A 22955-nucleotide genomic window follows, 5' to 3' on the forward strand; every position below is an offset into this window, starting at 1 on the left:
CCCCCCCCCCCCCCCCCCTTTTCCCTGAATAAGAGCAGAAAGTGTACCGGGGGGATTTATTTGAGACTGGAAGCCGCCGTGCCGGGGGATGAGGTGAGTCCTGCGGGGTAAAAAGGGCACCACTCTCCTGAGGATGCTCCTGGGGTGCCTTTCAGCACGAGATAGCCAAGACCTGGGTTGGCATTAGCCTAGAAAAGAACACTTCTTCACTCGGGCTATGGACGCCTGCAGAAGGCTCTTCCCCTTCCTCTGGGGTGTCTCAGCTCAGCAGCCAGTGTGTAAATACCAGGGATCCCCAGTTTTGGGGATGCTGGGCAGGGAATATATGCGAATGATCGGCGGTGTACAGGGAAGGGGGGACCCTCGGGGGCAGGGGGATAGGCAGGGGAAGGCAGCACACGCGTTTCCCCGAACGGGACAGCCCCTGCAGCGGCTTTGCCGGTGTCGGAGGGAGGGTGGAAAGCTGTGGGCGGGGGAACTGGGTGAGAGCAAGGGTGGAGATGGGTTTTCCGCAGCTGGCTTATCTCCTGTCGTCTTCTTCCTTGAGCTCGCAGGCCTGGAGCTCCCGGTGTTTGGAATTACGGCTCTGACAACAGAGTGATCACCCTTGGGACTGAACCAGAGCTGTTGGACACCACTGAGGCCATTGGACACTTCTTTTCAGGGCTCACAGCAAGTTTCTGGTAGCAGCAGTGAGATCTCAGTTCCCAGGAATGAGGTACCCCCAAAAAGCCCCCAGCCCCACTGGGTATCACACGTAAAAGGAGCGGGACATGCTGCCTCTAACCTGGAGAGATGCTGCTTTGCTTTCCTGCTTGCAGGTGCCTTGTGTGATCCGGGAAAAACTTTTTTGGTGCCTTTGGGCAAGAGAGCTGCTGCCCTGCTGGTGGTGTGGCAGGGAGGCAGGGCAAGGAGCAGACAGAGCCAGGGGACAGCAGGGGACATCTGCAGGGCGGTGTAAGCAGTCCTGTTCCTGGAAGCCATCCAGGTCCGTTTCTCACGAGCTGGGGATTTCCAAGCACCATGTGAGTTGGGGGAAACACCAGCACAGCTTCCCGCTGGCAGCTGTCCCCAGCTGGAGTGTGAGGGTCTGAGTCCTGCTCTGTTCCAGGGATTTGTGCTCATGGATGCTCTCATGGGTCTCTGCAGCACCAGGGGAGTTTGCACAAGGAAGGTTTGGCAGCAGGGAGATGCTGCTGAGAGCCCAGGGCTTCTCTGAAGCTCCCCCAGCCCATGTGCTGGGCCTTGATCCCCCTCCCTGCATTTTGTCTTGGCTTATTTCCTGGAATTCTCTGTCGTTTAAGTTATATTTGGGATGAGCGGCCAATAACCCCGTTTCTCACGGACAGCCCAGCTGGGGCTTGGCTCCAGCAGGAAGCACAGAGGGAGAGGGGCCAGTGCCCCAGGGCTCTGCTCCCCAGCACCCTCCTTCTGCAGCCCCCCTTCCTTAGATGATTACAAGACTGGAAAGGCTTGTAAAAAGAGGGAATATGCTCCTTTCCCTGGAAGCACCATTTGCCCACAGTCCCTCCCTGGGTCCAGGCTGCAGTGTCTGCAGCTCAGGGCTGCTTGGGAGAAGTCTGTGGGGCATGAGTCGCAAGAAACAGCCCTGGTTGCAGAGATGCTCTAGGACAGGCTGAAGGCCAGAGTGCATCTGGACTTCTTTGGGGCTTGAAGGGAAGCTCAGAGACAGGGCTGCTAACTCCTCAGCCAGGCAGCGAGGCTTCCTAGAGCAGTGAAAAGCCAGCTGGGGCCAGCAGGTTTCTGGGCTGACTGTCCATCTGGAGGCTGTCTGTCTGTCTCAGGGCTCTGGCACATGGTGGCTGAGCTGATGCTGTCCTCCTCCTCCTCCATCTGGGATGGGGCTGGGTGGGACTTTTACACTGCCTATGGTGGGGAGAAGGGAATCCCCTAAAGCAGAGAAGCCGTAGATATCTGAGTGCCCCAAAGGCAAGATGCCCCAGAGAAGCCCGTGGGGGATGTGCAGAGCTGGTGGTAATTACCCTACACTTTTCTCTAAGGTGCCTGGAGCTGGGCAGGTTTGTGCTCTGCCTCCTTGCCCTCTTCCCAAAGCAGTGGGAGCTGGAGTCTCCCTCAGGTTGCCCACAGTGCTGGACCCCTTGTTGTGCTCCCCAGTGCTCACACTGCCCATGAGGGTTGGAGTTGCTGCTAACACAGCAGTTTGCAGGCAGATGCTTCTGCCAGTGTGTCACTGTCTCGGGATGGATCCAGGGAGGATGCACTTGGCACTGGAGCTATGGGAGGTGCTGGTATCAGAGCTTCCTCTCTCCTCACCCTTCGTGGTTGTTAGTGCTTCCCAGAGACACATGCAAAGCACTTTTTCCCCTGAAGCCTTTGCTGTTGCAGCCCTTATTATAAAGGGAGGCTGGGGAGGGAGATCAGTTTTGAAACTGGGGACACTGAGGCAGAGAGCCAGGGACCAGCACTGTCACCACCATCCTGGAGACTGGCAGTGCATCTGTCTGATTCTTCCTGCTGGGTTTCTGACTAAAGCTTATTCGGGGTCAAAACCAGAGGTTTCCCTTGGTGTCCTTGCCCCCAAGCCTGCAGAACTGTGAGAAGGAAGCTACTCTCCCACAGCTCTGCCTGCTCTTCCCTTTTATTTTGTGATTTCTAAGCAGACCTTTCAGAGTTGTTTTAATTTACAACAAAGCCTTTGCCTTGTTGTGCTCCTCTATGGTTTTGAAATTATAGAAAAAGAAAGAAAGAAAGAAGGCTAGTTTAGATAAAAAAAACCAATCCTCAAACCTGAAATTAGCGAGTAAGTCTGACCCTGAACTTGCATCCCTCCCTTCCAGTTCATTTCCTTTCGTCTCTGGACTTGCCAGCAATCTGGGACATCAGTTTTTCACATGTCTGTGCCTGCTACCTCCCCAACAGTGGTTCTGCCTTGTCCTTGCACAGCTTAACCCTGTGCTTTTTTGTTCTTGCTAAACCCCACTGAGTTTTGCTTCTGCTGCTGCTTTTAAAATCCGACGCAGGACTGAAGCCCAGCAGCCTTCATGGACAGGGATGGGATTTGTGGCCACTGGGTTTGTGGCCAAGCTTCTCAAAGCCAAGGCTATTTTGGGAGTGTGGATGGGGGGTGAACGCTGAGGACACCATGGCATGGATGTCCCATGGCAAATGTCAGTCTCTTTCCTCCCAGAAGCTTCATTCATCCTCTTACAGCCATCCTCTGTGGGGACACAGGGTGACAGCAGAGCAAGTCTCCAGCTCCACCTGCTTCACTCCTTGTCCACTCCCAAGCATAGGATGAGGTTTGATTTGGGGGTCTGCAGATGCTTCAGAAAGGGATTTGTGGACCCCTGGAGAACCAGCACCACCCCGTAATGGGAGCTGTGGTGTGCGGAAAAGGTTTGCAGGCTTTGCCAAGGTTCCTCTTGGAAAAGCTTTGGTTTTGCATGTGGGAACTGAGGGCAGAGAGCTGCAGGCTGGGGCCATGGCTCTGCCTGTGCCGGCTGGGGTGGGACCTGCAGGGTCATGTTGTAGGAAGTTGCTGTCTGAGCTTGTTGGATGGCATTCCACCCTTAGGATTTCCCAAAACAGGCAGTGTGAGCAGCGATTAGGACTTGGACGCGTCTCCTGCTCCACCCCAAGCCCGAGTGGACCACAACATGATTTCTAGGAACACGACAGCCCTGAACATCAGACTCAGCTGAACTTTGCACCATAAACCTTGGAAGATCTCCCATTTTCCATCTCTTTACATGGATCTGCCCCAAATTCTTGGTCAATGATTCAAGAGCACCGGTCGGGTTGGACGCATTAAAGTGGAAACTGGGAAAATCTGATTTTGCATTGGCTGAGGCCCTTTTACAGCAAGGCTTTACACTTTTAGACTCAGGATGTGTCCAGGTCCCTTCGCAAAGGATTTTGCTTTTCTTCCCAGAAAACAGATGAGTGCTGAGTCTCTGCCTGAGGGGAATCTGAGACATTGGTGACTTTGCAAAGTCTGTTTGTTCCAAGCTGGTGCATCTCACCTCAGTGCCCCATTTGCAAGGGCCAGAGCTGGGATCTCATATCTTGATCCTGGCCACCACTGCCCCCTCTCTTTCCTCTGCATGGATCTCTCTGGGCACTGAAAACTCTGAAGGGAGGTAGAGAACCAATGTGTTCTTTGGTGCAGTGCCCTTCTCTGCTTCTTCAGGTCATAAATCCCAGGATGTATTTTTGGCTTCGTGTTAAATGTAATTTGTGGATAACATTTTTCTCCAGTAAAGATTAACAAGGTCTTTTAATGACTTGGTGTTTTGGTAGTGGTGATGATGAGGATCCTGAAAAGAAAACCACTGCCTGGGAGGCAGAGAGGCTGCAGTGCTGTGCTGGTGTCCTCTGCAGGCTCAGGGACAGGTCAGCTCTGAGCATTTGTGCAGCAATGGGTTTTACTCTCCATTCCCACTCAAACAGATACATGGTAGGAAAACACCTGGCAGATGTTTAGCAGTTTTGTTGCTCCTTTTTTTTTTTTTTTTTTGAACTGATGTTTTATTCAGATGGTGCTGAACCACGAAGCACATTTCCACCTGCCTAATGAGTGAGAGCAGCTTGCAGGGTAGCACAGAGATCCAGCTGTGGATGATGCAGGGATGGAGTTGTAGATGAGTTACAGGTCTGGCTTCAGCAGATGAGATGTTTATTTCCCAGTCAGTGAATATTTGAGGAGGACTTGCAGTGTGAGGCACTAAAAGAGAACTGATTTCACAGCTGTCAGCCCCTGCAAGTGACATGTTTGATGGGATGTCATCTGCCAGTGTGGCTGCTCATCACCATGGAACAACTCAGTCTCTGCATGGAAGAGTCTACAAACAGCAACAGCTCCTGAAGCAGAGCAGATGGAGCCAAGGCCAGCAGAGATGGTGACATAGAGAAATGTCTGTTGGCATGAGTTCCCTTGCCGAAATTCCAGGAAAACTTGGATGCAGGGCCAGGCTGCTCAGCCCCACCGTTCCTACTTTGCACTATGGGCAAAGCTTGCTGGGTTCCTCATCCTGAGGGTATCCCAGCACTTCCTACATTTCTAAATTAGGATCCCTGTTGCAGTAGTTATATATAAATATATATGAATATATGCAGACATATTCTTGAAGGCATTATGTGTTAGCAAACTCCCCAGAAGGCTTTTTTGAGAGGTGTTATCAACAGGATATGCTTGAATATGTGGAATTCAGGAAGTCCTGGATTAGGGCTTTTCTTTAGGGCCTCACTGTGCCCAGAGTCCCCTGGCCTCCCACAAGATCCATAAGGACTGCTGCAGCACAGGCCATTCTCAAGGGACAGAGAGGAGTCATACCATCATGCTGGCTTCACTGGCTGGCATTTTGGAGAAATCATGCTCTTTTTTTTTAGTGGGAAACAAGTTCTTTGCCATGGTTGGAGCAGAGGAAGAAAAAGCATCCAAGAAACATCCCCCAGTCATTGCCCTGAAGCAATAGATGAGGGTGATGGGGATGTGGCAACTAAAATCCCACCCAGCCACATGAGATGGGGAAGGTATGCAGATACCGTGGTGTTGAAGTCATACTGCATAACATTGTGTGATGGCTGTGACTCTCTCTGTGGGGCAGAAAGCACCTAAAAACACACGTTTTTTTGTCCCTGGGTGCAGCAGAGCATGATGGGGTTTCACTGTGCTGTGAGCTGTGTAAGAGTGGCAAAGCTCTGGCTCCAGCCTGTGGGAAAGGCTGTGGTTGTGCACTAATGGCATTTGTGCTGGGTTTCCCACCCACACCAGGGTGTGCATCCATGACAGGGTTTTACACGTGTTGGCTGCAGTGCAGGAGTCCCTGCCAGGCAGATCCTGCAGGTATTGGGATGATCTCTAGGTCCAACTGCCTCCCAGTGACAACCCCGGGGTGAGCCTTAAGGGGAGCAGAGGGTTTCACTTGAGAGATGTTTAGCTGATCACAAAATAGGACCTGCCTCAGGCTCAGGATTGAGTTTAGAAAACAGAATTTAAATAGCAAGCTTTTGGCTAAAGTTGAGTTTTTAATGATGAATGTTCATCCAAGGTTTGCACTATTCCCTCCTACTTGTGACTTTAGGTCAGTAACTTCCCTTTTCCATAAATATTTTCCTTCCTTTTTCTTAACTTTAACTGCTTCTCTGTCTCTTCCCATTAGGGGGAGGCTGTTGGAATACTTTCTCTTCCCTAAGCCTCAGCAAGGCATTTAACACAAGGAGGCCTTGGTCTCACATTAACACCACTGGTGATTAATTCAGGTAACAAAATGCACAATTTCAGCCCGTCCAGGACAGCTTTGGGTGGATGGGATTTCCACTGGATTTCAGGGAGGAAAAGGAAAATACAGCCCTCATCTGTGCTGCTAATCTTGGGCAGGAAGGGGTGAGCTCAGCACTTTGCTGAGCCCTGGAGTCACCCAGAGCATCAGCTCCAGCACTGCCGTGTGCATTGTGTGCATGCTGGGAGAGCTGGCGGCATCCTGGCAATGTTGTTCTGCTGTGCTGGGCTGCGCTTCCCTTCTTCGGATGTGGGTTTTGTTCTTCGGGACAAACACACCAGGCAGAGCAACAAAAATAATCCCCCGTTTTCCCATTGATGCTGGCTCTAGGGCTGTGTGAACCAGCAGCCAGCTGCGATCGCAGCGCGGTCCCCGGGGCCTCACTTGCCAGCCGCTGCTGCAGGGTCAGGGGTTATTTGTACAGAGAAGTGCCTGGGAAAGAGATGCTTCCCCTTTGCCAGGAGAGGAAAAGGCCACCAGAGTGGGACTGCCCGAACTGGTGAGGTCTGCTGATATCATGGCTCTCACTTTATTGCAGCACTTGTTGGTAAAAGCCTGGAGGGGAGAGGTTGGCTGGAGCCTGGTGAGCTCCTGGGTGCTCAGGAGGGAGGAAGGACTCTGTCTGCCATCAAGCCTTGCATGGGGCACGGTGGCAGGGCTTTCCCTCTCCAGTGCCAGGAGCTGCTGTGTGAGCTGGCAGCAGCTGCTCCAGGTCAGCCTGGTGGGTGTGAAGAGACCAGCAGCTCACTCCAAATCTGTGTCCCCATGTGCTGTCAGAGCAGTGGGGCCAGCCAGCATCCTGGTGCAAACCCCTTCAAGTGTGTCCACACATGCGGCTGTCTTCACGTGTGACTGAAATGTGTCTGTTTCCCCTCCCAGAAACCTCCATCCCTGAAGACCCCAGCCCTGGGTTTCATGTTGCTCTGAGCCTCTGCCCTCACCCTGGCTGGCCCTGCCCACAATGGCCCTGTGTCTCAAGCAAGTCTTCAACAAAGACAAAACGTTCCGTCCCCGAAAGAAGTTTGAGCCGGGCACGCAGCGCTTTGAGCTGTACAAGAAAGCCCAGGCCTCCCTCAAGTCTGGGCTGGACCTGAAGGCAGTGGTGCAGCTGCCTCCTGGCGAGAGCATCAACGACTGGATCGCCGTGCACGTGGTGGACTTCTTCAACCGCATCAACCTCATCTACGGCACCATGTCCGAGTACTGCACCGAGAGGAGCTGCCCCATCATGTCCGGGGGGCTCAAGTACGAGTACAGGTGGCAGGATGACAGCAAGTACAAGAAGCCGACCAAGCTGTCGGCCCCCCAGTACATGTGCATGCTGATGGACTGGATTGAGATGCTCATTAACAATGAGGACATCTTCCCCACCAGGATAGGTGAGTGTGCTCTGGTTCCACGCAGGAAAGCTTGGCTTGTAAGTGCTGCAGGTTCCCAAGCTGCTGGTGCACCTCGGGGTTGGTATTGATGAACTGTGCCATTCAAAGTATCGTGGCATTTCCCCTTCCAGGTGTTTCTCATTGTCTGTCCCACACCCTTTAGCTCCAAACTGAGTTTGGGATTTCTCATCCTACTACTAGGGGATGTGGATCACAATGGTCTCCTTTTCTGTGCTTGAACTTATTCTGTGCTTGTGAGAAATGAAGGCTGGTAGGTTATTAGCTTCCTTTCCTTTTCTCAAGAGGTTAAGCTGCAGGGCTGGTTAGAGGTGGTCATGACATCCCTGCTTTTCTCTCAACTAATCAAGTAAATTTCTTTCTGCTTTTCCATGTAGGTTCATGGTCCCAAGATCCAACCCTTGCTGCTTCACTCCTCAGCCCCTTTCAATCTCAGCCCTGATTATAACTCACATCTTGCTATATAGCTGAGGCACTGCTTGAGCAGAGATGCCTGTCTCTAGGATGTGGCCTTGACACTGCCAAGGCCCAGGGTGTATAATGCACCTCTTCAAAAAGTTTGGCCTTAGGAGCTTGCAGCATCTGCCAAAGGCAACACAGCTTTTAAACTAACCCGTCTGCTGTTGACCTGCAATGCTCAGCAGCTGCCAAGGCTGATATTAGCTGCTGCTTAGCTGCTTTTTGTCATTTGGGGAGATGAGTTCAGGGGTTGGAGTTGATGGGGCTTCCAGAGTCTCAGGTCATGCCTTGGAAAGGTTGTTTTTCAGATAAGCATGAAGCTACTTGACTGTAAAAAAAATATTTAAGGAGTTTTGGCAGGGGGGAAGGCACAGCTTTGTAAGTCTGCTTGACCTTTTTTGTTTGCCAAGCAGACAGAGCTATATGAAATCAGTGCAGCTTATGATGAAGATTTTCATCAATATGCTGAGAAACATTGAAGAAAAATGAAGTCTGTGTGGGATTACTGGTATTACTCACTGTTGTAGCCCCATTTGGCTGTGCTGTACATGTAGTTGTACTCTGAGCCTAGCTCTGCTGGGGACAGCAAAGTCTCTGTTCATTCTGGCTGCACAGACTTGCTGCTGCTGAGGAGTGAGACAGAAAGGAGTGTCCTGATCCAATTTCATGCCTATTAGATGGGATTTGGTGATGCTGTTTGATGCTGCTCTGAGGAGTAAAGGTGTACAGGGGGTATTAACACCTCAAAAAGCAGGCAGCCATGGGAGGGACATTGCAGCACCCTCTGCTCTCCCATATCTCTCTGAGGTGCAAAAGTCTAATACAGTCATGGTCCTGGTGGTTTTCACTTAATTTCTGGCACTTCTCCCTCTGAGTTGTAGCACATCCTGATGCGGGGAGGGATGGCTGATGCCTCTGGTTTCCACTTCTCCTTTCGTTTCAGTTTGGGGGCAGTTCTGGGTGAGATCCAGTATGATGTAGGTGAACATGGGTCAAATCCTTTTTTTTTCTCTTCCAAGGCTGTTCCTGGGGTCCCTTTTTCCAAACCCTTTTGTTGTGGAGACCCTTGTGTCCCCTGAGCGACTTCAGGCCCTGTGTCAGCCTGTCTCGGTGGTTTTGGCCTCACGCAAGTGAAAGGGAGCTCGGGCTGAGGTTGCACTCTAAAACACGTAAAAGGCTGTTGGGCGAGGCAGGGGGAGGGAGTTGGTGGCACTTTGTCATCAGTGTGTCCCCAGTTATCTGCCTTTCACTGGCCTGTCTTGTTCACTGGGTAATTGCTTGGCAGCGCTGGCATTTCAGAAGATGGAGTGTTTGGCTGAAGGGACAACAGAGAAGGCTGGCCAGGATTTGGGACAGAGACAGTGTCCAGGGTGACCAAACAGAGGTGTTTAACCTCCCTCCTAAAGAACAAGCCCTTGGAAAAAGACCCAGGACAAGGGGAATAGGGCATGAGAGGACACAGAGGAGATGGTGAGCTGTTTTAAGGAGGGGAAAGTACAAATGTCATACTTTGGAGTTGTGGTGGGACTCTTGGATGTGTGCAGAAGAGATGGGATTTAGCATGAAGGTTTGTTTCATTCCTGCTTGTGCTGGAGAGGTCCTGGGCACAGCTGCCCACTATCTCAGCAGGTGTTTCATGAGCTTTGTGCATCTCAGCCTTCCTTTCTGGCCCCTCTTTGCCATGTGCAGTAAAGCTGCCCCAGCACAAAGATTTTCCTGACTAAGGCCTCCTGACGGCAGACAAAACAGATTTTTTTCTTTTCTTAGAAGCAGCAAGTGTTCCCCAAACTCACAAACATTGCTGCAGGCTAACCTCAGCATCCTCCTCCACCCAAGAGCTACAGAGCCTGAAGCAGCACGTGGTTCAGCTGGGCTTGCTGGTAGGCTCCTGGCAATTGAGAGGAATCTCGTGGGTCAGAGGGGGAAAGCTTTCACCCCAGGGTGAGAGACTTAGCTAGAAATGAGCAGAGATGGTTCACTGACTTGTGGATTCACAGGGTCCTTAGGCATCACAGGGGAGACCTTGGCTGGGGTAAATGGTCACAGCTCCAGTGACCAGAGCAGAGCTGGGCTGATTTGTACATCAAAGCATCTTCTCCTTCAGCACATGTCAGAGGTGGGAGGGGGGAGCAGGGTGACAAACACCTTTGGTTTAGCCAAGCTGAGTGATGCAGAGCTCTTGGCAGCTCTGCAGTGAGGCCAGAGGGACAGCTGGCATCTGACGTGGCAGGAAGGGAGCCCAACACCAGCAGACAGTTTGTGACCTGGCAGAGTTAACCAGCAGGACTGCAGCCCTCGCATGGCACCAGTAGAAAATCCCTATTATGGTGGAGATTATTAGCAGGTCTGGGGGGACTGCCAAGCTCTCTGCATACCACAGCAAGGTTTGGGGGAGATTCTGTGTCTTTCCCATGCCCAGGGAAATCTACCTGCAGGGCTCCATCCCACTGTCTAATCCTGTCTCTGGAGTGGGAGCCTGTTTGTCAGCCAGTTAATATGAGACAAATCCCTGCATGGCATCAGTGTGCCAGCCTGATGACTATAAATCTACAGAAGCAGCAGCTTTCCCAGACAACCCATATCATTTGGTGTGTGCTAGTGCTTTGTTTCCACTCTTCCAGCTAATGTAGTTGTCCTGAAAAATACATTTAAATGGGGAGCAAGCATTTTTCCCATGCAGGGAGAAGAATAAATGATTCTGCAGGTGTACTTTCATCAGCTGGTAAAATTTATATCAGTAGATTTATTCAGTGAGTGGCCACATGAACAGATTATCACCTGGAAAATGTCCTCTCCTCCCAGTAATCGTTCTGCCCTGTGGTGCCTGGTCTCAGGGAGTGCTGCTGGGCAGTGCTGTGCTGAGGAGGAAGGATGGTTGGATGAGTTTCCAGGCTCCATGGCTGTGTCAGCACTGGTCAGCCCAGCACCAGGCTGCTGGCTGCACAAGGCCAGGTGTCCTCCATCAGCACCATGGTGGCTGCTGAAACCTGCCTGTTGTTAAATGAGTGCAGACACAGGGTTTGAAGCAGCCCCAGCCTGGAAACACTCCGTGCTCTCTGCCAGATTTGCCTGTGGCTTGACAGAGCACCGGCCACAGGAGGTTTTAGAACAGTTCTTGGAAAGCTTTCCAAAACTCAAGCGTGTCATTCAAGCGTAGTCCCGAAACAATTATAAAAAACAGAGAAAACCTGGTGTGAAACTATCTGATACTTTCTTGCCATAACAGCAGGAGAAAAATGTTCAGAATTCAGGTAATTTTTGGTGTTCTCTCAGCTGGCTCTTTTTTTACATGATTTGGTTTTTTTCCCCTGCTTTTTTTCTTCCAAAATTAATACCATGCCAGCTTGCAGCTGCCATCATGCCATTAGTTTTAAACAGGGCTTTAAAGACTTATTTTTAGGAAAAATGAATCACTGAACACCACAGTGGCCAAAATGAAATTGAGAAATAACAACAACAATTCATCACGAAGTTCACTGAATTGCTGCATTTGCAGAGGAAAAAATACAATTGCCAAGAAGCAAAATAGCTTCCCAGTACTGATTCATCGTGAAAAATTTAAATTGGCTGGTGTACAAGTATTGGGGATAGGAGATGGCAGGAAAGATCCAGGACCCTCTGGCAGTCCTTTACCGTAAGCACAGGCACTTTGTTACCTGTCATTTTCATTTCCTTTTACACATGGTTTCCTTATGTTTTGAAGCAATCAGCACAGAGTGGGGAAAACAGATTCCTTGGAGCTTTAAATCATATCTTGGGATTTTCAAGCAAAAACGTCCAAGACAAACTAAAGGTGCCAATTCATTTCAGGGCTGTGAGTCACTCTGCTTGGAGTGAAATTGTACCTGCTGTACTTAGAGCTTTTTGCCTTAGCTTGGAGCAGAAATTCTTCCTAATATTTAAACTAAACACCATGCAAGAAGAGTCAGAGGGTGGCTGCTGCCTGCCAGACTCTGGGCTTGCTGCTCCTTTCTCCAAGGTTGCTGGATGGTGAGCACCAGGGAATTAAATGTAAAGGTAATTTCAGTGCTTTTAAATCAGCCTTGGTGGGTTTTTTGCTGTCCCCCTGGGGCAGTTAGACCACCATCAATGAGATGATCTAGGATGGTGATTTTTGGTCCCTGCAGATGTGCAGGGCTGGGGAGGGTGAAGCAAACCCTAGAGGCATCACCCTGTTGGGGTGGTTTGTCAAACCTGGAGGCCCATCCTGACTTTCCCCTGGCCTGCTGTATTTCTGCTAAGGGGACATCTCAGCCATGCAGGGCCTGTCTTCCCAGACTCATCCCTCTGTCTCATCCATCTGCTGCTGTCCATGGTTTGTGCCACGATGTGCCACCCTTGATATGGAGCAAGTCCCCTAAGCAAGGGCCACCAGTGTCCCACAACCAAATGCCATTTACCAGTGCACTGGCCACTGATGGGGTTTCTGTGCTGGCTGTGCCTGGCCCAGCCCTGCAGGGAGGTGGGAGCCCTGTGGGGAGCAGCTGTCCCCCTCCACGCGTGGGGAATGCCCCCATCACTGCAGTTGCTGTTGCAGTGAACCCTCCCAGCAGCTCTGGTGGGATGGCAGCGAGCTTGGCCAGTGCTCAGGGTACATCTGAACACCTGCAGGGCAGGAGAGGCACCTGCGGCCAGAGATCCCTGCCCAACGGCTGTCCCCTGGCTGGGACGTGCTGGCTGGCTGCAGGGAGGAGGCACAGCCTGTCCTGGCTGTGTACCCTGACGTGCTGCAGAGGATATCACATGTGTTGTCTGCTGGACATCCGCTGACCCAGGACAAGCCGCGTTTATGCCGGATCCTTCTCCTGCTCTCAGATGCAGCCTTCACTGCAGAGCCCTTTTTTTCAGCTCTGAGCAAGGGGATGGGGTGTTTCTCCAGCTCCCCAGCAGCATGGCCAGTCCTGCTGGGGCTGCTGTGGGTTTCTTTGCAGGTCACTGGAGATCAGCAGCGAGGCACCACTGCTGGCAGAGGCAATCTGCATATCAGATATCCGCCCTGCTTCCTTCCCGAGGGGAAGTGCTTTGATCAGCTGGCACAGAGCCCTGTGCCAGATGCAGGGTCCAGTTAAGCATCTCTAGCCTGTATGGAGGTCCTGGCCAGGAGACAGACGTGGCTGCAGCACGGGGAGCAGGACCCTGCTGTGCCTCCTTGGGCAGGTGTGCAAGCAAGAGGGATGTTGCTACCTGAGTAGTCCCAAAGGACCGTAGTGAGGGGTGAGTCCTGACTAGGGACCTGTAGAAATCCATTAGTGACAGGCAGCCACCACTGCAGCCTGGCCTGCCTGGAGGGGACGGCCACACACTGACACCTGGTGATGGACACAAAGAAGGGCAGCTCAGCCTCAGCTCCCGGGAGCTTCCCATGCTCCAGGTTCATGGGAAACACAGTGGTAGAGTAGGCCAGAAGTGAGCTTGGAGGTCCTGGCAGCCTGGTGGTGTCTTCCCATACATCATTAGGTTTAGGAGTTCAACAACTCCCATAGTTGCTGATAACCATGAGATTTTAATTAGCTAACCTTTAAAGATTCTTTGTAACTCAAACTATTCTTTGATTCTGTGATTTAAACTAAATCTCTGTTCCCTGTTCAAAAGCTGCTTTTGGAGAACCCAGAATGTAGCTGGAAGTGTCTCTTCTCTAAGTCTCTCAGCTGCCAGCAGGTCCATGAGGACTTACTGGTGACAGATGTATAAGACAAGACAATTCCTGACTAACCTCAGGACAAAAGCTGTGGAAAACCACTTGTCACCATCTGCCATGTCTGGAGGTGGCCCATCTGACAGCAGGATCTGCACCGTAGATGCTATCAGCCCTGGCAGCCTGAGATCTGTTTGATCTGCTGTTCACTCTCTGAGCTTATTTCCTTCTCAGCTCAGGACTGGGTTGAAAGTTGCTGCTTTCCGTCACTCTTTGCAGTTTGGCAATAAATTCCCAGTGATGGTCAGGTCAGATTTCTCCCTTGCTGTCTGCTTTGACTGGGGAGGCAATTGGTGACTGGGATGGGTGACAAACTGAAGGCAGCAAATGCTTTCCTGCCTGCTCCTGGGCACTTGCTGAGAACCCAGCTGCCTCTGGTTCCAGGGAGATGACAGCCTGTCCAGAACAGTGTGTATTCCCCAGTCACTGCCCAGAAATGTCATTCACCAGCAATCATTTGCTATGATGAGCTTTATTTAAAAAAATGTTTCTTAACCAGTTCTTCAAAGCTGGTCTGCAGGGGCATGTCTGAGTCCCCAGCTGGGTGATTCCAGCTTTTATTTGCTCAGCACATCCTCACTCAGTGCAGAAAGCTCAAATGAAGCCATTGACAAAGTGCTTCTGACTGCGGGGGAACCTGGAGAGGTCTCTGATCCCTGCCTGTGTCAGACCAGCAAGGAGGGCTCTGTAGCTAAGGGTGCTGGGCAGAAGCAGATCTCCAGTCACATCTCTAAGGTGTTGGCATAGGGACAGCCTGGTTTTACTTTGCCAGATGTGAACACCTTTCCTGAAAAGTCCTAATGAAATCTGTCAGAGCTGGCAGTGAAACAGATCATGCTGAGGTCCCTGCTGCAGGAGCAGCCCTGGGGCTGAAGTGTGCTCGTGGTTATGCAGAGTAGTGGCCACGAATCAGTCTCGAAACCACCTCTCTGTGTGATGCTGAGCCAAGATCTGTGTCCTTCTCCAAGTGCTGGCTGGGACATCCAGATGTGGCATGAGCACACATGCTTCAGCCCTGCCCTCTGCTCCAACACTCTGCATGCAGGAAAGGGAGACTGGGCTGTGCTCAGGGTGACTCTGCCTTAGACCAAATACAATTTTCTTCTATGAGTTCCAAACGCAACACCTGCCCAACCCTGGCAATTGCAAAGGCTCCACACGTGATGTTGGAAGGATGGAACCTTTGTGTTTGCCACCCACGGAGGAGAGGGGCTCGGCACTGCTGCTGGGAAACAAAACTGCCAGGAGCCTTTGGGAAAAAAACAGTTTTAATTGCCTAGCAAGGCTGGTGAGAAAGATTCAAAGATAAAATTACCGTTTTTAATTTTTTAGCTAAGAGATTTGCTGATGCTTTCCTGTGCACAAAATGCGTGAGCTGGCTGTGGTTGAGCAGAGTTTGTTTGCAAGGATTTTCAAGAGGTTATGTGCTGCATTAATAAGAAGCTAAGGGAGGAGGCTGGTACAACCGTGGGAAGGAAGGTTTTTATTTTGTTCCTTGTGTATTTGCATTGAATTGCTCTGGGGAGAGGAAGAAGCCTCAGGAAAACAAATATCAGTTGTTTCATTCTCCTGCTCACAAAAAATAAAAAACAACCACAAAAAAGTTTAGTGTTTCAAAGCCATGTTTCCTTTAGAGATTTACCCAAAGGTTGCTGGCACTGATGGTATCACACCCTGAGTTTTTCCTTGTGATAGCAGTGTACTTTTTTGTGTGGAAATGTTCAAATGTTCCAATTTGCTTCTGCTTTGCAGGTGTTCCCTTCCCCAAGCAGTTCCAGCAAGTTTGCACCAAGATCCTCACGCGCCTCTTCCGTGTCTTTGTCCATGTCTACATCCACCACTTTGACAGCATCATCAACATGGGTGCTGAGGCTCATGTCAACACCTGCTACAAGCACTTTTACTATTTCATCAGGGAGTTCAGCCTCATTGACCACCGGGAGCTGGAGCCTTTGGTAAGGATGTCCCTGGCATGGGAAGGTGGAGGGTGAGTGGTGTGGGCTGGACACAGCACTGGTAGGTTTGGGTTGGGGCTGGACTCCAAGCAGTGCTGACCCTCTCTGGACTCTTGTGGCCACCCTCCCTCAGATTCACAGTCATGTTTTCTGTCCTGGGACCATCAGACTTAGTGCTCTGAGAGCAAAATTCCCAGCAGCACCAAGGAAACCATTGATCCTTTCTTAACCTTTGTCTCTGTTGTCATGTCTGTGAATTGATCTTCAGTACCCTTAGGGCCACCACAGGGTAGTGTCCCATAGTGACTTGGTAGCTCTAAAGCAATTTGCACATCAAAGTGTTTCCAGCCACTTGTGCCCACATGACTTTCAGGAGTCAGATTTAAGCCAAAGTCTCTTCACAGTTTTTTTTCTAGCATTCCCTGCTTGAGATCCTAGTGTGAATTACACTGAGGCTGCAGAGAAGTCAAGCCCCAATAGGACACAGCTTCAGACAATAGCTGTCAAGGCCATGCTGGAGAGGCCTCATAGGATCTCCCAGTTTCCCTACAGCTTCCCTTGGGAAGCAATTAGCCAGGCAGGAGGTGAGAGTCCTTGACAACAGCAGGATTTGAGGGAAGCAGACAGTCCAGGGCTCATAAACTAAAAAATGCACATAGTTGGTTTTGTAGGAGAAGCAAGTTTGTCACAGACAAGGTTGAGTGTAGTCTGACCTAGGGAGGACATCTTGCAGTGGGGAAAGAATTAATGGGAAACCCAGTAGTTTGCATGCTGTGATAAGAGCTGGGTTGCAGAAAAGGACATATCCAGCAGCAGAGAGTCAGGGAAGACCAAGAGGATATAATGGGAGAAAGAGCCAAGAAGAGTCCCAGCAGTTTACTTAGGATCTGGAGGTGGGGGAGATGCCCCTGCACCTAAATGCTGAGCACTTTACTCCTCTGCTTTTATTTGTCTCAGTCAATTTTCTGCTTGTCTGCTCTAATCATGATTTAGGGGGATGGAGAGATGATGATCGAATGAGGGGAGACTTGAATGACAACAGTATCGACTTTAATTATTTTGTAGAATCCAAATGTAACACATCACAATGGCCCTCAGCTCCAGAAAATGGCAGCTCAGCATCACTCTGTCCTCTGTCAGTGTACCTCATGACAAACCTATTCAGCATTGCTTTACAGTCCATAATAGTGTCATCCCCTTGGACTGCTGCTTGCTAATGTAAATAATTAACACCTGGGAGCCAAAGCAGAGGCTGACTTTGTTAAATAGACTTTCAATGCCAGTGACTCACATGCAACATGAAATGATTGATGGGTTTGCATAAATCTCAGGTGAACAGATTCCCTGTGATGCAACCACTGTAAAACTACAAGGAAATGAGACACATTTGCCCCTGGTCTATCTGTGTCTCATTGCCTGCCATCCAAGCCTCAAGCAGACCCAACCACAGGGTTGAGAGGAAGGACCAGGGAGGAGGGAGGGCCTCCTTCCCTCAGGCAGTGAGTTGCTTTAGGGGTCTTTGAGAGTGTCCTGCAACCAGCCCAGACAGCTGTCCTGACCTTGCATTTAGTTAGTCCCCATGAATCCAGTGACAGACTTCTAAGCTTTCCCCTGGCTGAATCTCCCTTTGCTGCTTCAATTTCCCTTTTGTCATGCTTCTGTGGGATGTGATTTCTTAGCAGCAAATCTTGGGAACTGAGAATGAGATCCTTTGTACAGCAGAACTAGCAAAAGGCAGTGATTCATTCTCTCAGTAAATGAAGGAACATGGGGCTGGAGAGAAGCCATGCACTTGCTTCCTTGACAAGGACAGCTCGTGGTGCTGGGCTGCAGCACTGGCAGGGGTCCAGCTGCCTACTGTGTGGATTTCCTGAGTGTGAGGAATGCCTTGGACATTTGGGGCTGGTCTGAGGAGCTCACTGGTGACTTACCAGCCCCCTGAGGGTCACTGCAGTCCCTCCTGTTCGTGGCTGCTTTTGTGCCTGGTGTTGTGCTAGTGGGGGTGGGCGTAATGCTGTTGCAAGAGGATGTGCACAGTCCTCTCACCCTCTTCTTTTCCTTCCAAGATGCTTGCAAACATTTCCTGTTTATAATGTGATTTTGTGACAGAGCATCAACTTTTCATTTGATGGCCAGGTTCTGCACTCAAGTCATTTTGCATGTTACTCCTACAGAAAATTCCTCTCTTTGCTACTGTCCCTGATGGATTTGAAAAACAAAGTTCTCAGCACTGAAGATCAGAGTTTGCTGCTTCTGTCTCCCTTGGTTATATAACTAAAGGGCCTTTTATAGGGTTACTCAAGGGTCATTCTCCTTTCCTAGTTCTTCTTTTTTCAGAGTTGCATTCTTCCTTCTCTATGGACCAATCCTACTTCCAGTCTATTTTGGAATAGATTTTGTACCTTCTAATGTGCAAACCTTCCTCTGGAGTGCGTGAGGGGACCTGTGGGCACACAGATTCACAAGCCATGAACTCAGTGAGCCAGAATCACACTTTTCCCACTGCAGGACTTTCGAGATACCTGTTGAGCATTTTAAGGCAAGGACAAATACCATCTTTCACCAGCTGAAAGATGGACACCTTCCTAATGTAGCTGACATGATGCCATTCTGGCTACAGAAAACAGTCTGTAATCCTAAACAGAGCTTGGTCTTGCTGGAGGTTTCCTGTGGCCCCTGTTATTAGCACTCATTTGCATTGCAGTGTGACTGTGGGATCCCTTGCTGTAACCACAGGTCCTCTGGGTGAGCCGTGGTCAGCTCCTGGAGCAAGAACTGGGAGCAGCTCCATGTCTCATCTCCTTAAGGCTGCAAAGAGAGGCTCTGAGAGTGGCATCACCTTGTTTGGCTGTTCTGTGGCTGAGCCAGGAGCAGGACCTCCATCTTTCAACATCTCAGCCAAAGCTTTTTCTTTGGAATGCTCTCAAGGCAAGGGCACAACCAAAATAACCTTGTGCCACAGAGACCGGGGAGAGTGCCAGGATGGAGCTGCTGAGGCAGCTGAGTTCCCAGGAGGGCTGTCATGGGAAATAGAAGAAGGCTCTCCAAGACTCCCACGGTCTTCTCGCTTCCCTGGGTTGGTTTTGGACACCTCCCAAATTGCCTGACACGTCACACTACTCAAACCTGTCTTTTGCACTTACTGTTCCTTTCTTTTCTCTCCCCCTTCAATGCAGAAAGAAATGACAGAACGAATTTGCCACTGAAGTCTTCTGGCAGATGAACTCAGCTGGCTCATTCAGAGGCCGGTGGGACAAGACACCCTGTGATGGGAGGCATCTTCCCCAGGACTTGCTCTGGGCATTCCAGCTCACTGACCTATGAACACTGCAGAAGAACCTCTTCAGGCCAAGGCTGAATCCTAAGTTTTCCAAGAACCTCTGGACAGATTTTTCTTCTTTTACTAGATCCCAATCTCTGTTGTATGGCTCCTATTTTAGAAAGCCACTGACTGGAGAATGAGACAAGTCTGGTTTACTTCTAAAAGGTTTACTTTTGCACACTCCTCAGACTCAATCCCATGTCTGACATATATTTTTCAGCCACCTTCCCTCTTGTTTTGTCCTCAGCTATACTGATCTCCAAATATTTTGTTAGCAATTCCTGCCCTGTGAGCAGGTGTGACCTTGGCCACCAGGTAATGCCTGTTACCTTTCCCACAGGCAGTGGGTTTGTGGTAACACCTGAGATCAGCCCTGCAAAGCTGATGGCATTTCATCCCACTGCCTTCACATTATTAGTTGTTGATGTGCTGTTTTTAACCATGAGCTATGAATGTCTCCTTCTGCCCTAATTCATGGTTTACCAAGGGGACCATTTTTCCCTTCAAGGGATTTTTCACACTTGGAAGAGGGAACTTGATGATGTTCTAAGATGCATCCAATACTGCTTGGACTAATGGCAAGTGGTCCCATGACTGAGGGAGGTGAACTAGGTCACTATTCAGTGTGATCAGCACAGTCTACCTGAGAAAGTCTCAAAAACTGGTGAAAAGAAAAATAAACTCTTGCCAGCAAACAACATTTTCAACATGTCAGCATTTTCTAATATGTTGTCTTGGCTCATAATGGGCAAATGCTGTTTGTAGAAACTGTTGGTTTTCCATTACCCAACCTTACAGCAGGTGAAGAAGGACTCATAAGAGACATCTCCTCTACTCTGTTCTTGAGGTCCCCTTCCAACCCAATATTATTCTGTGATTCTTAAACCTTTTTGACCTGCAAGCATACTATTGCTACCTGGTCTGTGCCTTTACTCCCCTGAAAGGTATCATGTCTCACAATTTCCTCCCCTTCAGCTTGCAGTGCCTGATAATTAGTTTTGTGCTCCCTGTGCCATTTTAATTTTGACAAAAATTTTTTTATTTTTCAGTTTTTATTGTTTTGCGGGAATGAACATCAATTTGTCTGAGCCACAGAATTTTTATGTTTGTGTTTCCTGCTCTTTTTCTGGGAAAGTTTTCTATATCTGACACAGATAATATTTATAGTCTGGGGTTTGCCCACTTTTGGGGTAGGGAGGGGATGTGGATAGAAAATGTAAATTTTTGGGACAGCATTAAAGTGCACAAGTGAATTTTTAGTGCTCAAAGCACTTATTTTGTTGTGAAAATTTATTTTTTTTAATCTTGTGTACCAGACGTATATTTTCACATGGAAATAAAACAGAGCAAAATGGATACAAAACCACCTGATACATCATTCCAATATTGTCTGTGTAAAATAATCAAAGTCCAAACATATTTGCTCTGTTACTAATTAAAGAAACATTAATAAGAGTGATGTATTTCATTCTTCCTTGATTCATCTGTATTAACCTGGCCTAATGAACAAGGATAACCTGAGGAGTGGTTTTCCCCTGAGAGCTGCAGCACTGATGGATCTCAACGCCACACTGAGACATCAGCTTGCATCTCTGAGAGCAGCTTAACAGAGGCCAGTGTTGCTGGCCAGCATCCTCCCCCTGCAGGCTTTGCACCAGAATTCCCCTGAAGGCATTTTCCCAGCAATTCATGGTGGTGAGCTTTACTCACTATTTTTTGCAAAGGTGTGTAGGTCGTGGAATCCAAGTTCCTGCCTCTTCACAGAAATCACAACTGCAGGCACAAATTGTTTGTGGAGCAGAGGCACGAGTCAACAACAGCTCTGGCAAGAAGCTTCTACTTTCCTGAGGAGTGAAGCGTGGCTGGACTCAATGCACAGCACCCTCTGGGAGCTGGGAAGGTTGGGAATTATGGAGAAGCTGTTTCAACAGTGGGGTCTAAGACATGAACTGAGAGCAGCCTACAGCTACTTCCAGCTGAGGTACAAGGATGACAAAATCAAGCTCTTCTCAGCAGTGGAAGATGGTGAGACAGTGATCAACAGCAATAATTTGCAGCTTGGGAGGTTCAACTTGGACAGTGGAAAACAAAATCCGAGAGAATGGTGCAGTCAGTGAACAGCTACCCAGAGAGAAAGTGTTAACCTTCCTTGGTCAGGCAAGACGTGGTGTAAATAATTTCCATAAATAAAGGAAGCACAGAAGCCTACTTTTATTTTTGTCCTCCCCGTAGTCCTGAGGCAATGAGTTCCACCAAGTCATTTATTCACTTGAATTGCAAAAGGGAAGTGTACTTCAAACCCATGCCTGAGGATTTCAACCCTGCTGCTTTGGGAATGCTTCCTGTTTATTTCTTCCACACCATGGACCTCCTATAGATTCCTGTGGAACAGAAAACACTATTTTTGAAAGATCAACTCACAGGCTCATCTCAAGCCCCAATTTATAAATAATTTCAAAGGTCTCATTGTGGTTTTTTTTTCATTTCTCTCCCTTTTTAATCTGGTTTACCCAAGGAAATAAAGTTCATGATTGTGCTGTGACAAGTGTTTCAGTAACTCTAGAAGCAGTGTAGAAAGGACACAGGGAGATCATTCACTGCCAGAAAGGTCTTTTTGTTTATTTCCAAGACATTGAACTACTCCCCAGGTCCTCATCCATCTGAGTGCCTCTGCCTGGAGACTTTAAGGCCTGAGATATTTATGAAGCAGAAAGTGCTGAGATAAGTATCTGAGTCAAACGGCTCCTTTCAGGAGTCTCGAGTGTGCCTGTGAAGCTCCAACATCCCCAGAGCCTCAACAAACATCCCTGAGCAATTTGAAAGCAGACAGGAATCCTGGGATACATCAAACATGCACATATCGCTTGTTAGTGCCAGCTCCTCAAATGACTCATTTGCTCAGCTGCCTGCCAGGTGCTTCAGACTCATCTGTCCCTAAGCAGAATTCCTTGGTTCTTGTGATGAAGGGCACATGTGCTACTGCCAGGATTTTGTTTTTCTGTAGACAGCATTTCCTTTGGAACTGAACAAAAGGCTGTGGTTCTGGTCATCAGGTCGGGCAGAGGCTGGCACGGGACAGACTGTGCTAGGCACTATCTGCAGACATTGAGGAATTTAGGAATAGCTTTGGATGGGAGAAAAAGGGCTTTGTGGAACATAATGGCTGCTGTCCCAGTTGCCACAGGGATGTGGCCATGGAGAGGGCTTGGGCTCAGCCAGTGAAGCAAACTGCCTTTGGCCAGGCATAGGCAGGAATCAAAGCTGACCTACCCCTGGCAGGACCTGGGCTGGTGGTGGAGGGTCTAACTGGTGGCTCCTGAGTTTAAACCTGCCCAAGCTAAGGCTGGACAGTCCTGGATAAATGCTCACAATAACCATGACACGATCTGGGCTGAGATATTCCTCTCCTGGTAAAAGTTTGTCAAATGTAAGAGAAGTCTGGGGAAGAGAGAAAAAGGAGACAATTAGAATCTGTTGTTTCCAAGGGTTCAAAATCTGTCGATGCTGGAAGATGACCATGAATACACTCAGGATCAGAAAGGGATGAGAAGGGTTAATAATACTGGGTAATTTAATCCCACTTAGTACACTGCTAATTCCTTGTTCAGTCTTTTGGAACTGAGTTAACATGACTCAAAAGACTTTCACAACGAGCAACAAGAGTGCTTCTCTTGAATGTGTGCAACTTTTACTTTCTGGGGAGTGATGGCTTTGCTAACACAGCCTGGCCAGCCATGTTACCTCATGCAGGTCAGGGAAGGACAAACAACTCATAAATGTCAGCAAAACCCCAAAGTAAGAGTGCATCTTCTGTTGTAAAGAGACCTTGAAATGCCGTGTCTGCGTGGAGAAGACAGCACCATG

The 22955-nt window shown here is 49.3% G+C and overlaps 1 protein-coding gene across 4 annotated transcripts; it reads left to right on the plus strand.

Annotated features, from left to right (window-relative positions):
- MOB3C (MOB kinase activator 3C) lies at nt 1-20546 on the plus strand. 4 transcript variants are annotated; one of them, XM_088169756.1, is made up of 6 exons: nt 1-93; nt 548-718; nt 6144-6243; nt 7143-7642; nt 15567-15769; nt 18946-20546. In XM_088169756.1, exons 4-6 carry the CDS (start codon nt 7225-7227, stop codon nt 18973-18975), a joined length of 651 nt encoding a protein of 216 aa, XP_088025882.1. In that variant the 5' UTR covers nt 1-93; nt 548-718; nt 6144-6243; nt 7143-7224; the 3' UTR covers nt 18976-20546. The 4 variants fall into 4 exon arrangements, with proteins under 4 accessions (XP_088025882.1, XP_014727511.1, XP_088025883.1 ...); XM_088169757.1 differs by having other exon boundaries at nt 14-93; nt 555-718; XM_014872025.2 differs by lacking the exon at nt 6144-6243.
- Nucleotides 20547-22955: the final 2409 nt, after the last annotated feature.

The sequence above is a fragment of the Sturnus vulgaris genome, chromosome 9 (assembly GCF_052056855.1).
Source record: "Sturnus vulgaris isolate bStuVul1 chromosome 9, bStuVul1.hap1, whole genome shotgun sequence".
Taxonomy (NCBI): Eukaryota; Metazoa; Chordata; class Aves; order Passeriformes; family Sturnidae; genus Sturnus; species Sturnus vulgaris.

Bases quoted from the DNA above. Each gene is read 5' to 3' on its own strand.
- MOB3C (XM_088169756.1), top strand. From the start codon at position 7,225: ATGGCCCTGTGTCTCAAGCAAGTCTTCAACAAAGACAAAACGTTCCGT. The intron at 7,643-15,566 runs GTGAGTGTGCTC...TCTGCTTTGCAG, and splicing joins CATCTTCCCCACCAGGATAG to GTGTTCCCTTCCCCAAGCAG. The intron at 15,770-18,945 runs GTAAGGATGTCC...CCTTCAATGCAG, and splicing joins ACCGGGAGCTGGAGCCTTTG to AAAGAAATGACAGAACGAAT.